Source organism: Oryctolagus cuniculus, chromosome 5, assembly GCF_964237555.1.
Source record: "Oryctolagus cuniculus chromosome 5, mOryCun1.1, whole genome shotgun sequence".
Taxonomy (NCBI): Eukaryota; Metazoa; Chordata; class Mammalia; order Lagomorpha; family Leporidae; genus Oryctolagus; species Oryctolagus cuniculus.
Genome location: NC_091436.1, coordinates 139002381 through 139016588, shown reverse-complemented (window position 1 = coordinate 139016588; position 14208 = coordinate 139002381). Strand labels below are relative to the sequence as shown.

The 14208-nt window shown below is 51.1% G+C and overlaps 1 protein-coding gene across 2 annotated transcripts; it reads right to left on the bottom strand.

Moving 5' to 3' along the window:
* Positions 1-309: 309 nt before the first annotated feature.
* On the bottom strand, positions 310-3420 carry NCR3 (natural cytotoxicity triggering receptor 3). Of its 2 annotated transcripts, none has more exons than XM_008262549.4 (4): positions 3100-3420; positions 756-1100; positions 552-689; positions 310-439 (listed from the first exon to the last, which is right to left on the bottom strand). In XM_008262549.4, exons 1-4 carry the CDS (start codon positions 3140-3142, stop codon positions 387-389), a joined length of 579 nt encoding a protein of 192 aa, XP_008260771.2. In that variant the 5' UTR covers positions 3143-3420; the 3' UTR covers positions 310-386. The 2 variants fall into 2 exon arrangements, with proteins under 2 accessions (XP_008260771.2, XP_002714354.2); XM_002714308.5 differs by having other exon boundaries at positions 552-659; positions 3100-3401.
* Between the last annotated feature and the right edge of the window lie 10788 nt (positions 3421-14208).

Sequence of the window (14208 nt, the reverse complement as noted above, 5' to 3'; positions counted from 1 at the left end):
GGTTTATGGGGTGAAGGAAGATGCTGAAGGGCCTGGGCTCTCCTGCAGGCCAGAGAAGAGTCGGGGGGGCTGTTCAGGGGGCCTGACTGGAGTAGGAGCCGTCAGATCAGGAGCGCCAGCCTCAGCCCCTGGACTGGGGAGAGGAGGTGGGAGGGGCCTCTGGGCACCACTGTTGGGAAGCTCTCTGCGTGGCCCCTCCAGGTCCGACGTGGAAGCAGGGGGTGGGGGTGAGGAGCCAGCACCTGAAGAGAGGCATCCTGGGGCATCTGGACAACGGGGAAGAAAACACACGAGACTCACAGGAGGGAGTCAGTGGTTGGACAGAGACAGGTTTATTGGGGTCTCTTGAAGAGGGCTGGGCATCGGCGGGGGGTAGGGGTTTAGAATCACTCCTCAGAGGCCATCCAAGAGTGGCGACGTGTCCCCAGGTGACAGTGGCCTGGTGGGAGGGACAATGGGAGCTGCTCAGGGCCACCGCCCAGAAGCGCTCTTCTTCCTGGCGTCTGTCCCTCCCATGTGGCTTGCCCCATGGCCCCGGCCCCATGACTCACATTTGCCCTGGTAATAGAGGGTGCTGCCCATGGCCACAGAGAGAAAGCTGAGAGCGTAGAATCCAGCCCGGAGGAAGAGGACTGTGCTGGTCTCTAGCGGAGGAGGGGCTGCGGGAGGAAGGGGCTCGGTGGACAAGGCTGGGGAGGGTTCCTGCCTCCCTGGGACACATTCCCCCCCCACCCCCCCGCCGCCCCAGACCTCACCTCTCTCCACCACCAGCCGAGTCCCATTCCCTGTGCCGACACCCAGGCCCAGCACCTCCACGCTGCAGACGTAGACGCCCGCATCACGGCTTGAGGTGTGCCAGATACAAAGCTCAGCCTGGTGGTCGTAGAAGAACCGGGAAGAGGCCAGGGGGCCCAGGCGGCCCCTGAACTCTGGGGTTTCGTTCTTCACTTCCTTCCCTGGAGCCACCTTGTCCCGGTACCACGTGACGGAGCCAATGGCCGGTCTCCCCCGGGAGGCGTTGAAGCTGCAGGGCAGGGTGGTAGCAGCACCCTCCTCAGTGTGAATCTCAGGGGGCTGGGATACCCAGAGGGCACAGCATCCTGGGGGCAGAGAGAAGACCCAGAGAAACATCTCCCCCGTTAGCCAAGGAGAGAAGGCAAGAGAGCTCAGCATGGGTGTCCCAGATGTCCCCACATGTCGGGTGTCTGGGCACCAGCACACGGCAGGCCTCATGAAACCCTTGCCTCTTTCCCACTGTAATTTCTTTATTTGAAAGCAGAATTACAGAGAGGCAGAGAGAGAGAGAGAGAGAGAGAGAGGTCTTCCATCCATTGGTTCACTCCCCAAGTGGCTGCAACAGCCAGAGCTGGGCCAATCCGAAGCCAGGAGCTAGGAGCTTCTTCCAGGTCTCCCATGCGGCTGCAGGGGCCCAAGGACTTGGGCCATCCCTCCACTGCTTTCCCAGGCCATAGCAGAGAGCTGGACCGGAAATGGAGCAGCTGGGATTTGAACAGCTGCCCATATGAGATGCCTGCACTGCAGGTGGCAGCTTTACTCCCTACGCTACAGCACCAGCCCCTACCACTGTAATTTCTTAACGAGGCTTATGAACTCACTCTCCATACTCTTTCCCATATCACCTCTTACCCTCACCCTTTCCCAACATCATCCAGGCATATTCACCAGTAACTTGTTGACCCTGAACTTGCCACATGAAACTGAAGCTCATTCATTCATGAAATATGGATGCCTAGCTAACTAATATCCTTTTTATTTAAAGATTTATTTTACTTGAAAGTGCTAGGGAAAGGGAAAGAGAGAGAGAGAGAGAGAGAGAGAGAGAGAGAGAGGTCTTCCATCTGCTGCTTCACTCCCCAAATGGCTGCAATGGCCAGACTGGGCCTATCCAAAGCCAGGAGCCAGGAGCTTCCTCTGGGTCTCTCACATGGGTACAGGGTCCCAAGGATTTGGGCCCTCCTCAGCTGCCTTCCCAGGTGCATTAGCAGGAACTGGATTGGAAGTAGAGCAGCTGGGACTCGAACCAGTGCCCGTATGGGATGCTGACATTACAAGCCAGGACTTTAACCCACTACGCTGCAGTGCAGCCCCCACTAATATCCTTAATTACATTATTTCAGGTATCATTTTGGAACGAATGGCATTTAGAGTAAACTGTCTTTGCCACATTGGTTTTTGTTAGAGATAATTAAGTAAATCTCTAGGGCACACACATGGAAATTCCCAATTTAGCACATCCATATTTATGAATTAAACTAATTAAAATCCCTCACTAAATCCTTGAGTTAGGGAAATTTTCCAGTCATGCAGTGCCGGCATCCCATATGGGCGCCGGTTTGAGTCCCGGCTGTTCCACTTCTGATCCAGCTCTCTTCTACAGCCTGGGAAAGCAGTAGAAGATGGCCCAAGTCCTTGGGCCCCTGCACTCACATGGGAGACCCAGAAAAAAGCTCCTGGCTCCTGGCTTAAGATCGGCACGGCTCCAGCTGTTGCGGTCATCTGGAGAGTGAACAGGTGGATGGAAGACCTCTCTCTCTTTCTCTCTCTCTCTCTCTCTCTCTCTCTCTCTCTCTGCCTCTCCTTTTCTCTCTGTGTAACTCTGACATCCAAATTAAAAAAAAAAATCAGTTTCACAAAGAAAGATCTCCCAAAGTCCTAATTATCTATCTAGACCCTAGCTAAGGAGCCTGGTTTAAAATACTTATTGAACATCAATTAAAACAGATCCCTTAAAAAAGTGAAACACACACACACACACACAAAGAAAAGAAAAGCACAAAAAAGGCCCCTTCCTGCAGCCCTTCCTTCTTCCTGGCCACCTTTCACTGGTCCTTTTATCCTAAGAGGAATCGGCTGTGAAAAGGGCTCTGGGATGGACCTGGGTAGTGACCCTGGCAGCAGGTGAGCACATGAAGGGACTGCAAAGTGGGGGAGTCCACCGCTTCCCTCACTTGCCCCCTCACAGCTCGGTGTCCAGCACCCCCCGCATGCCTGCGCCCCTGGTGCATCTAAGTCCACTCTCCTCCAACCCCCCCCCCCACAGCCGCACACCCCTTCGGTCTAAAGCGAGTGCCCTGTCACCTGGGTGGGCCGTGATGAAGATGAGCACCAGCATCCAGGTCATGTCGGTGCGCCCGTCGGCGAGGGGGAGCTGCGCCGTGAGGTCTTGATGTGGTCACGCCTGGGGTCAGCAGGCGGAGCTGGGGAACTTCCTATTACAAACACGTCTCACACAACACTTGCCAAGGACTTGCAGGGATGTTGGGCATCAAGTGCACGCTTCTGGGAGCAAGGGCGCTGCTCACCCAGCTCTGCGGGACTCTAGGAAGCAGGGCAGCTTGTGGGCTGGTGCCTAAGGCTGAGGGGCAGGGTGCAGCTTAGGTGGCTGATATCGAAAGAGTGGGTGAGTGGGTAGGTGAGACCAGGATGTGGTTCTCCCGCCTTCTGAGGTGCAAGAAGTCCAGCTCATTACCCAGAACAAGCCTCCAAGGGTCCTGTGTGACCAAAAGTTGACCGACTTCCCCTCTCCCTGGCTCCACTCATTGCTCGCTCAGATCTTAGCGCTGCGCTAGGATTTCTGTAATGAGGGGAATAGGAGAAGCAAGCTGATGGCAGACAAAGGGGTGACCTTCCAGGGACTTTTTCTGGAACCTGTTTTGCTTTGGGAGTGTTGACTTGGGTGATTTGGCAAACGAGTGAGCTCAGCTGATGGAGAAGTTTGGACTTACTCATATTTGATTTCCATGACAGAAAGACACCCAGCAGAGATCTGCTTTGTCCAGAACCTTCTACATGGACTTACAACCCACCAGAAGACACATTCCCTTGCTATTTTAGTCACCATTCCTCTAGCTTTTCTTGAGAACCCACAAAGTGCCCATTACATGAAATGCATTTAAAAGATTTTTAAAACGTATTGCCATTTTATTTGAAAAGCAGAGAGACAGAGATCTTCCATCCTCTGGTTCACTCCTCAAATGCTCTCAACAGCCAAAGGTGGGCCAAACCAAAGTCAGGAACATGGAACTCCATCCAGGCTTCCCCCATGGGTGGCAGGGACCCAAAGCACTTGAGTCATATTTGATGCCTCCCAGACTACACATTAGCGGGAAGCTGCAATCGGAAATGGAGCCGGAAATCAAACCAGTCACTCTGATCCGGAACAGTGCGATCCCAAGCGGCATCTTTACCGCTGAGCCAAATGCTAACCCATAAAATGCATTTTTACAGGGGATTTTTTTTAAAGATTTTTATTTATGTATTTGAAAGGCAGAGTTCATAGAGGCAGAGGCAGAAAGAGATTGAGGTCTTCCATCTGCTGGTTCACTCCCCAAATGGTTGCAATGGCCAGAACTGGGCTGATCTGACCCAGAAGCTTCTTCAGGGTCTCCCACGTGGGTGCAGGGGTCTAAGGACTTGGGCCATCTCTACTACTCTCCCAGGCCATAGCAGGGAGCTGGATTGGAAGTGGAGCAGCCAAGACTTAAACAGGCGCCTATATGAGATGCCAGCACTGCAGGTGGAGGCTTTACTCGCTATGCCACAGTGCCAGCCAGGCTCTGTTTTTGTGGCACAGTGGGTTAAGTCACTGCCTGTGACACTGGCATCCATATGAGCAGAGTCCAGCCTGCTTCATTTCCAGTCTAGCTCCCTGCTGATGTGCCTATGAACACAGCAGAAGGTGGCCCAAGTGCTTAGGCCCCTACCACCCATGTGGGAGACCCAGGTGGAGTTCCAGGTTCTTGGCTTCCGCCTGGTCCAGCCCCGGCCATCTCCCTCTCTTTCTCTCTCCCCGCCCCTTTCTATCTGTAACTCTGCCTTTCAAATAAATAAACAAACAAATCTCTTTTTTTAAATAAGATTGATTTGTTTATTTGAAAGTCAGAGTTACACAGAGAGAAGGAGAGACAGAGAGAGAGAGAGAGAGAGGTCTTCCATGCACTGGTTCACGCCCCAGATGACTGCAATGGCTGGAACTGTGCCGATCCAAAGCCAGGAGCCAGGAGCTTCCTCCACGTACCCCACGTGGGTGCAGGGGCTCCAGGGGATGTTGCAGCGCCCACAGGGGATGTTGGCACTGCAGGTGGCGGTTTTACCCTCTACGCCACAGTGCTGGCCCCACAAATCTTTTTTTTAATGTATTTTGTGGGCTAGCACTGTAGAGTACCAGGTAAAGCTGCTCCCTGCAGTGTTGGCATCCCCTATAGGTGCCTGTTCAAGTCCCAGCTGCTCCACATGTGATCCAGCTCTCTGCTGTGGCCTGGGAAAGCAGTAGAAGATGGCCCAAGTCCTTGGGCCCCTGCACCCACATGGGAGACCTGAAAGAAGCTCCTGGCTCCTGGCTTCAGATTGGCGCAGCTCCGGAAGAAGCTCTTGGCTTCAGATCAGCCCAGCTCTGGCATTGCAGCCATTTGGGGAGTGAACCAGTGGATGGAAGACCTCTCTCCCTCTCTCTCTCTCTTTCCCCCAATCTGTAACTCCACCTTTCAAATAAATAAATAATTAAAAAAAAACATATTTTTGCAAACACAAATGAAAAATCCACTGCACTACACATAACTCCAAGGTCACAGAGGGATTAGGACAAGTGTTTGCTACACACTCTTATGTGTGTGTCACACACCTACAGGAAATAACAGCACAGAAAGGACTGTGCACCATGCCACCCCCCGTCAGCGCACGTCTCTCTCTGGCTCCTCTTCATACAGGACACCTGAAGACCCTTGTGTACGTCCCCCTAGCCTCGGGAGGGTCTTTGGTTTTGGTGAGAGATAGAACTGCAAGCCAGCAGAGTTTTCTTAAGAAATTTTGTTAAAGCAAGTGGCAAAGAGCAGGCTTTTCCACAGACATAGCAGGCGGCTGTAGCCAGGGTTCTACGTTTCTGAGCTCCAGGAGATGTACAATATTATCTGAGCAGAATAGTCGCTTATTTCTGGGAAGAGGCAGGAACTTCAAGGAATTAGGGATCCACCTGTTTTCTCTCCTTGTATGGTCACTCCCATTGGAGTCAGGGCGGTTTCTACTATGCTCATGTATTCTAATGAGGGGATAATGAAGTTGGAGGTTGGATAGTGGCTAATCTGGACGCCATGTTGGATCCAACTGATGTGGACCAGTTTTTTGCCTGGATCTTGTGTTTTCTGCCCACTTCCCGGTGGGTGCAGCTGGGACTTGCCACATACTATCCCACTTGCACATTAATACTATTTGGGGTTTGGGAAATTTATTTTTTTAAAGATTTATTTTATTGATTTGAAAGGCCGAGTTACAGAGAGAGAGGGAGAGATAGAGAGCTCTTTCATCTGCTGATTCATTCCCCAAATAGCCACAATGGTTTTGGCTGGGCCAGGTTGAAGCCAGGAGCCAGAAGTGTCATCCAGGTCTCTCATGTGGGTACAGCAGCCCAAGCACTTGGACTAGCCTCTGCTGCTCTCCCAGGTTCATTAGCAGAGAGCTGCATCAGAATGGAGCAGCCGGGACTCAAACCGGCACCCGAACGGGATGGTGCTGTCACAGGTGGCTGCTTAACCCACAAAACTGGCCCCTAGAAATTTAGTTTTATTTGAAAGAGAGAGATCTTCCATCTGCTGGTTTTCTCCCCAAATGCACCCCCAACATCTGGGCTAAGTCAAGCTGAAGCCAGGAGCCAGAAACTCAGTCCAGGCTCCCAGATGGAGGGCAGGGACCCAAGGACTTGAGCCTCACCTGCTGCCTCCCAGGATGCACATTAGCAGGAAGCTGGATCAGAAATGGAGCCGGGAATCAGACCCAGGCATTGCGGTGCGGGACGTGGGTGTCCCTGGCAGCCTCTTAGCTGCAGCACCACACTCCCACCCTCGAACTTCTTTTTCTTTTCCTGTGCCTCTAGGTCTGTTTCATGATGTGTGTGTAGACCGTCCCACTCCCACCCGCCACAGCAGGGACCCAGACCTTTCTTTCAGAGAAGCAGTAATCATGGCTGAGCATGCTGGCTTTAGTCAGGATGGGTTCCAACGCCAGTTCCCTCATGAACTCATTACCTAATCCTAAACAATCGTTTAACCTCTCTGGACAGCCACGTGTACCATACACCCTGGGGCAAACTGACCCGTACTGTCCTGCGGTGGAGTGCTCCCTCCCTAGGGCTGTCTTGCAGGGAGCTGCCAGGTGCAGGTAGGAATGCCCAGCCCGTGGGCCATACAAAAGGCTGCCGAAATCCTTTGGCCTGGCCCTGCCAATGCAACCACAGGTAGGACTTGAAATTCAATGCATCTATGGCAGGCTGATTTTTTTGAAAAAATATTTATTTGTTTGAGAGTTAGAATTACAGACAGTGAGAGCAAAAGACAGAGAGAAAAGTCTTCCATTTGCTGGATCACTCCCCAAATGGCTGCAATGGCAAGAGCTGAGCTGATCAGGAGCCAGGAGCTTCCTCAGGCTCTCCCACATGGGTGCAGGGCCCAAGTACTTGGACCATCTTCCCCTGTTTTCCTAGGCCATAGCAGAGAGCTGGACCAGAAGTGGAGCAGACAAGACTTGAACTGGTACCCATATGGGATGATACCAAAGCAGGCCACAGCGCCAGCCCCAGCAGGCTAATTTTTTTTTTTTAATATTTATTTATTTGGAAGGCAGAATTACAGAGCAGCAGAGGCAGAGAGAGAGAGGTCTTCCACTTGCTAGTTCACTCCCCAGATGGCTGCATGGCCGAAATGGCTGATCCAAAGCCAGGAGCCAGGAGCTACTTCCAGGTTTCCCACACGGGTGCAGGGGCCCAAGCATGTGGGCCATGTTCCACTACTTTCCCAGACCATAGCAGAAAGCTGGATTGGAAGTGGAACAGCCAGGACTCGAGCTGGTGCCCATATGGGATGCCAGCACTTCGGGCGGCGGCTTTACCCGCTACGGCACAGAGCTCGCCCCCAGGCTAATTTTTAAGTTGATAATTTTGTATGGTCTACAAATCATGTTGTAAATGCCCAATTGGTCCTTGGCAGTAAAAAGGCTCCCCACCCCTGAATGAGGAACTGAGATGCCATGCAAGGCAAGGGTGCCCTCTGGTGGTCACAGAGCATGGGGGGGCCTGAGGCACCGATGGAGGCTTTCTCCACCTCAATTCCAGTTTCTTTCTTGTCCCTCACCTTGCCTCCCCTAGTAACACCCTATCCCCACCCCCAGAGAGTCAACATGGGGGAAATTATCTCTTTTTCAACCGTGAGAAGTCCACAGTTTGGAGAGGGGGGACAGATCAGTCCCAGTGGGGACACGGAGTGGGCCGCAGGCCTGAAGAGACAAGTCCGCCTTCCCAGCGCACACGATCACATGGTCCTACTGGTCCTGGGCCAACGTGGCCCAGAAGTCAAGCCAGCCTAAGCTGGAGTCTTGGCTTCACTATTTGCACATCTGTGCAGTGGGAGCAGTAAAACCTCCAGATGCCATTGCGCTAGGTGTTCAAGGTGTGGTCATTCTGCAGTCCAGCTTGACCCGTGCTGACGCTGCGCCCAAACTTGAAGAGGTCCTGCTCTTCCCATATCTTCACCTAGGACATCCAAGCCATTTGTCATAGCTAAACTTAAGACAATAGTTGTGGTTTTATTTCTTCTAGAAGAAATCCTAATATGAAGGGTCCTCCAAAAAATTCAGAGAAATCGCATACAATGAAAAACTATGTGTGGGTTGCAAAAAATTTTGCATCAAAATAAACTTTTTAAATTTAAGTTTTATTTTTAATTAAGAGACATAGAGAGAGACAGGCAGAGAGAGTGAGACATATTGAGAAAGAGCTCCCACCCTCTGGTTTACTCCCCAAATGCCTGTAATGGCTGAGGCTGGACCAGGGCCAAAGCCTGGAGCCAGGAATTCCAACCAAGAATCCCACATGGGTGACAGGGGCCCAACTTTTTTTTTTAAGATTTTTATTCTTTCTTTTTTTTTTTTGTTTTTTCTTTCTTCTTTTTTGTGTTTTGTTATTGTTTTTGTTTTTTGTTTGTTTTTATTATTTTTTAAGGTTTTATTTTATTTATTTGAAAGAGAGAGGTAGAGCCAGAGACAGAGAGAGAAGTCTTCCATCCGCTGGTTCACTCCCCAAATGACCACAATGGCCAGAGCTGAGCTGATCTAAAGCCAGGAGCCAGGAGCTTTCTCCAGGTCTCCCTTGCGGGTACAGGGGCCCAAGAACTTGGGCCTTCTTCCACCACTTTCCCAGGCCATAGCAGAGAGCTGGATTGAAAGTGGATCAGCCAGATTCGAACTGGCGCCCATACAGGATGCCAGTGCTGTGGGCTGGGGCTTTAACTTGCTGCTCCACAGCACTGGCCCCAATAAATCAATCTTAAAAAAATAAAAAGAAAGAAAAGTTCTTTAGTGGATAAGCACCAGTCTCTGGTCTTCTTTTTAAAATTATTTGTTTGTTTGAAAGGCAGAGACAGAGACAAAGATCTTCTATTCACTTGTTACTCTCCAAATATCTGCCACAGACTGGGCTGAGACAGGTTGACCCCAGGAGCCAGGCACGCAAGCTGGGTCTCCCATGTGGGTGGCGGGGAGCCTAGGACTTGAGCCATCACCTGCTGCCTCCCAGGGTGCACGATAGCAGGAAGCTGGGATCAGAAGTGGAGCCAGGACTAGAACCCAGGTGGGATGTGGTTGTCTCAGGTGGCATTTTAACCGCTGCGCCCACCACCCACCACCCTTGGTGTGAAGTCCTTACCAGTCATCTCTGGGCTTGCTGGGGAGTGATGGGGAACAATAAGCTCCCAGCTCAGAGCAGCACAGGAGGCTCTGCAGCTCCAGCACACGCAGTCCTGCCCCTGCTGGGGGTTTCTCTTCATGGTGTTGGCTGGGCTAACTTTTCCTCGGGCCAAGAACTTGTCAGTGTTTCTCAACTAATGAATGGCTCCCAGGTCATGACGTCTTCAACTCTGACAACAGCTTCTCCCCTGAGGTTTGCAGCACCTGACCCCCCCCCACACACACACCTTGGGTCCCTCCCTCTCGCTGTCATCGTCCAACCTCCCTCGTGTCCATCAGGGGCTGGCGCCTCATTCTCAAACTTCCTCTTCTTTCAACCTCTGTCCCTTCCCCGATGGACTTAATGTTCACATAAATGACAATTTTTAAAATTGAGGTATAATTATCTACAATGTGATGTGTAGATTTTTAAAGAAATATTAAAGATTTTAAAGAAATATTTGTTTCTTTTTTTAAGAGAGAGAGAGAGAGAGCGCTTCCACTTGCTGGTTCACTCCCTAAATGGCCACAACAGCCAGAGCTGAGCTGATCCAAAGCCAGGAGCCAGGAGCTTCTTCCGAATCTCCCACGTGAGTGCAGGGGCCCAAGGACTTGGGCCATCTTCCACTGCTTTCCCAGGCGCATTAGCAAGGAGCTGGACTGGAAAATGGAGCAGCCAGGACTTGAACCAGTATGCATATAGAATGCTGGCATTGCAGGCAGCAACTTTACCTGCCTACACACAGCACTGGCCCCACACGTCGATCCTAAAAATATGATTTGATGGCCCTTGGCGAAAGTATATATTCGTGTAAACAACACTGCGGTTGAGATACAGATAACTGCCATCACCCCCAGAAACTCCCCCACGTCCCTCGTTGATCAGTTCCTCCCCTCTCCAGGAGCACCCGCTGATCTGTAGCCTACAGTCAAGTTTAATCTGTTCTTGAACTTCATGTCAATGGAATCACATAGCACATGTTCTTGCCCTGGGTTTCTTTCACACCACGTGATGTCTGTGAGATTCACAGACGTTGCTGCATGTATCAGTAGCTTGTTCCTTTTGAGTGCTGAGGGGTGTTTTCTTGCATGTGCGTGCCATGGCTTCCTTACGCAGTCACCTGATGCTGTACTGTGTGGGGTCGTGGTTGCTGTTGCTGTTGTTGTTGTTATGAATAAATCTGCTGTGGGCATTCTTGGATGAATCTCACCACGCCCTACCTTCACAGTTGCCTGCCCCGGCCCCTCCGACCATCACCCTGACTCTACGTGACCTACGCCGTGGCTCACGTCCCCTAGAAAGCTGTTCCACTCCAGAATCTCACCTCCTCCTCCATCAGGCCCGAGACCTCCCAGACTCCTGTATCCAGCTTGAGTCCCGCTGCTCCTCTCCCAATCCAGCTCTCTGCTATGGCCTGGGAAAGCAGTAGAAGATGGCACAAGTCCTTGGGCCCCTGCACTCACATGGAAGACCGGGAAGAAGCTCCTGGCTCCTGGCTTTGGATCGGCGCAGCTCCGGCCCACTGTAGCCATTAAGGGAGTGAACCACTGGATGGAAGACCTCTCTTTCTGTCTTTCCCTCTCATTGTCTGTACCTCTACTTCTCAAATAAATAAATAAAATCTCAAAAAGAAAAGAAAAAGACCCCAGAAAAGAACAAAGATAATTTTCGACCTGCATGAAGTAGAAAACAGGAACAACAGCGCAGACAGCAAACACATATTCACGGCCACTACGGATATACATATGTGCTTTATATGAGAGGCAGAAACACAGAGACCTCCCGTCACCAGCTCAACCTCAAATCCTGGCCAAGCCCTGGCTGTTGGAGGCAGCTGGGGAGTAAACCAGTGGATGGAAGATCTCTCTTTCTGTCTCTCTCTCTCAAATAAATAAAAAATAAATTTTTAAAATTAGGGATATTTATTATAAGTTTCTCTTCTCCATGACATTGGATGTTCGTTTTGCAGTGTTTTTGCGTTGTTCCACTGCGTCTTTCCTCCTCTTCTCATTCACACTCTGCTCTTATCCGCCGTCTCTTCTCTGAGCACTTGTATTTCTCACGTGTGGCCTTCTCTCACTGCTGAAACACTAAGTTCTGTTGCTTTTCAACTCATGATGGGATTTTGGGCTATAATTTCCATCTGCTTTTGGTAATATTTTTCTAGTGTATCGTCATCTGTTGGGTAGGCTGTATCGCTCTTTTTTAAAAAAAAAATATTTATTTGAAAGGCAGAGTTACACAAGAAGAGAGAAAGATAGGTTTTCCATCTGATGGTTCATTCCCCAGATGGCTGCAATGGCTGGAGCTGGGCTGATCCGAAGCCAGGAGCCAGGAGCTTCTTCCGGGTCTCAAACACGAGTGTAGGGGCCCAAGGACTTGGTCCATCTTCTACTGCTTTCCCAGGCCACAGCAGAGAGCTGGATGGGAAATGGAGCAGCCAAGACTTGAACTGGCACCCATATGGGATGCCAGTGCCGCAGGCAGTGGCTTTACCTGCTATGCCACAGCATTGGTCCCTGTATTGCTCTTTTTTAACCTCTTTTCTCATAATTAATCATATAGGAGTTGTGGTCATTTTTTGTTACTCATATTTGAATGTGGTAGATTTTTTTAAAAATATTTATTTTTTATTTATTTGAAAGCCAGATTTACAAAGAGAGGAGGCGAGACAGAGAGAGAGATCTTCCATCCGTTAGTTCACTCCCTGGATGGCTGCTACAGCCAGGGCTGTTACAGGCGGAAGCCAGGAGCCTGGAACTCCATCCAGCTCTCCTACATGGTGGCAGGGGCCCAGGCACTTGGGCCATCTGCTGCTGCCTTCCCAGGTGCATTAGCAGGAAGCTGGATCGGAAGCAGAGCAGCCAGGACTTGACCAGCACTCAGGAAAGCCGCCCCCTCCCCAGGAAGTTTTTCTGAGCCTCTAAGCTCTGTTCCACTGTGGTAATCTGCCGAGCCACCCTCCATGGGAAGACCAGGCTGGGAGGCAGAAGCTCCGGCAGAACAGAAGCCAGCGTCTCCGACCTCACCTGCACCCAGCTTCAGCTGCACAGACCTCCCCGCCGCTCCAGATATCCAGACTGCTTTCACCTCAGGACCTTTGCACACACTGCTCCCGCTGCCCGAAATGCTTCACTCAACACGAGATTGTGATAGTGAGAAATACGTATTTTGGTCTCCGTCCCAGCTCCTGGCCAAGGCTCCTAAAGCTCTTGGAATTTCCTAAGTGATAAAGATGAAGAGTGTCTTATTATTCATTAACAATCCCCTTTCAACCACACCTGGGTTTATGGTAATAAGGTGACTTCTGGAAAGCCCCTAAGGATGGGCGGCTCATTGCCAAGGGAACCAACCGTATCATTAGAGGGTTAGAAATTTCAGGCCCATCCCCCAACTTCCAATCAGCGCCTGCAGGATGCAGGCTCCGTAAAAACCCAAACAGATGGGGTCCAGCTGCCAGTCAGCGCTGGGAGGGTGGCATCCACCAAGAAGGCACGAAGCAACACGCCCCACCCTTCCCCTCCTGAGCACCTCTTCCACCTGGCTGGTTCTGGGCTGTATCCTTTCTAAGAAACCAGGTTTCCAAGTACAGTGCTTCTGAGCTCTGTGAGCCGTTCTAGTGAATTGTCAAACTTGGAGACTGACAGCTGTGGTCAGAAGGGCTCACCCCAGGCATCCAGTGTGAGTGCAGCCTGGTGGGTGTGGGCGATAGCATCAGAACCGAATTCGATGGTAGCAGACCCAATCCAGATCCACCAAGAGCTGGAGAACTGGTTGGTGTAGGAGACGCCCCCACAGAGCTGGTGTCCAAAGTGAGGTTTTAGGGGCCAGCACTATGGCATAGCCAGTAAAACCGGTGCCGGCATCCCATATGGGTACCAGTTCCTGTCCCTGCTGCTCCATTTCTGATCCAGCTCTCTGCTATGGCCTGGGAAAGCAGTAGAAGATGGCCGAAGTCCTTGGGCCCCTGTACCCACATGGGAGACTCAGAAGAAGCTCCTGGCTCCTGGCTTCAGATCAGTACAGTTCTGGCCGTTGCAGCCATTTAGGGAGTGAACCAGCGGATGGAAGACTCTCTCTCTCTCTCTCTCTCCCTCTCTCTCTCTCTCCCTCTCTCCCTCTCCCTCTCTCTGCCTCTCCTTCTCTCTTTGTGTAACTCTGACTTTCAAATACATAAATAAATAAAAAATCTTTAAAAATAAACAACAACAAACTGAGGTTTCAGAGGATAGGTATCGCGGTGCAATAATGGGCACCCACATCCCGCACGGAGTGTCATTCCCAGTCTCAACTACTCCACTTCCCATCCAGCTTCCTACTTAGGCTCCTGGAAAGGCAGCGGATGATGGCCCAAGGACTTGGGTCCCTGCCACCCATGTGGGAGACTAGGCTGGAGTTCCTGGTTCTTGGCTTCAGCTTGGCCAGCCCTACTTATGAAAATAAATAAATTAAAATGCTTAAGGCCGGCACCGCGGCTCACT

Bases quoted from the DNA above. Each gene is read 5' to 3' on its own strand.
- NCR3 (XM_008262549.4), bottom strand. From the start codon at position 3,142: ATGACCTGGATGCTGGTGCTCATCTTCATCACGGCCCACCCAG. The intron at 1,101-3,099 runs GTGACAGGGCAC...CTCTGCCCCCAG, and splicing joins CTTCATCACGGCCCACCCAG to GATGCTGTGCCCTCTGGGTA. The intron at 440-551 runs GTGAGTCATGGG...CCCTCCCACCAG, and splicing joins CCTCTATTACCAGGGCAAAT to GCCACTGTCACCTGGGGACA.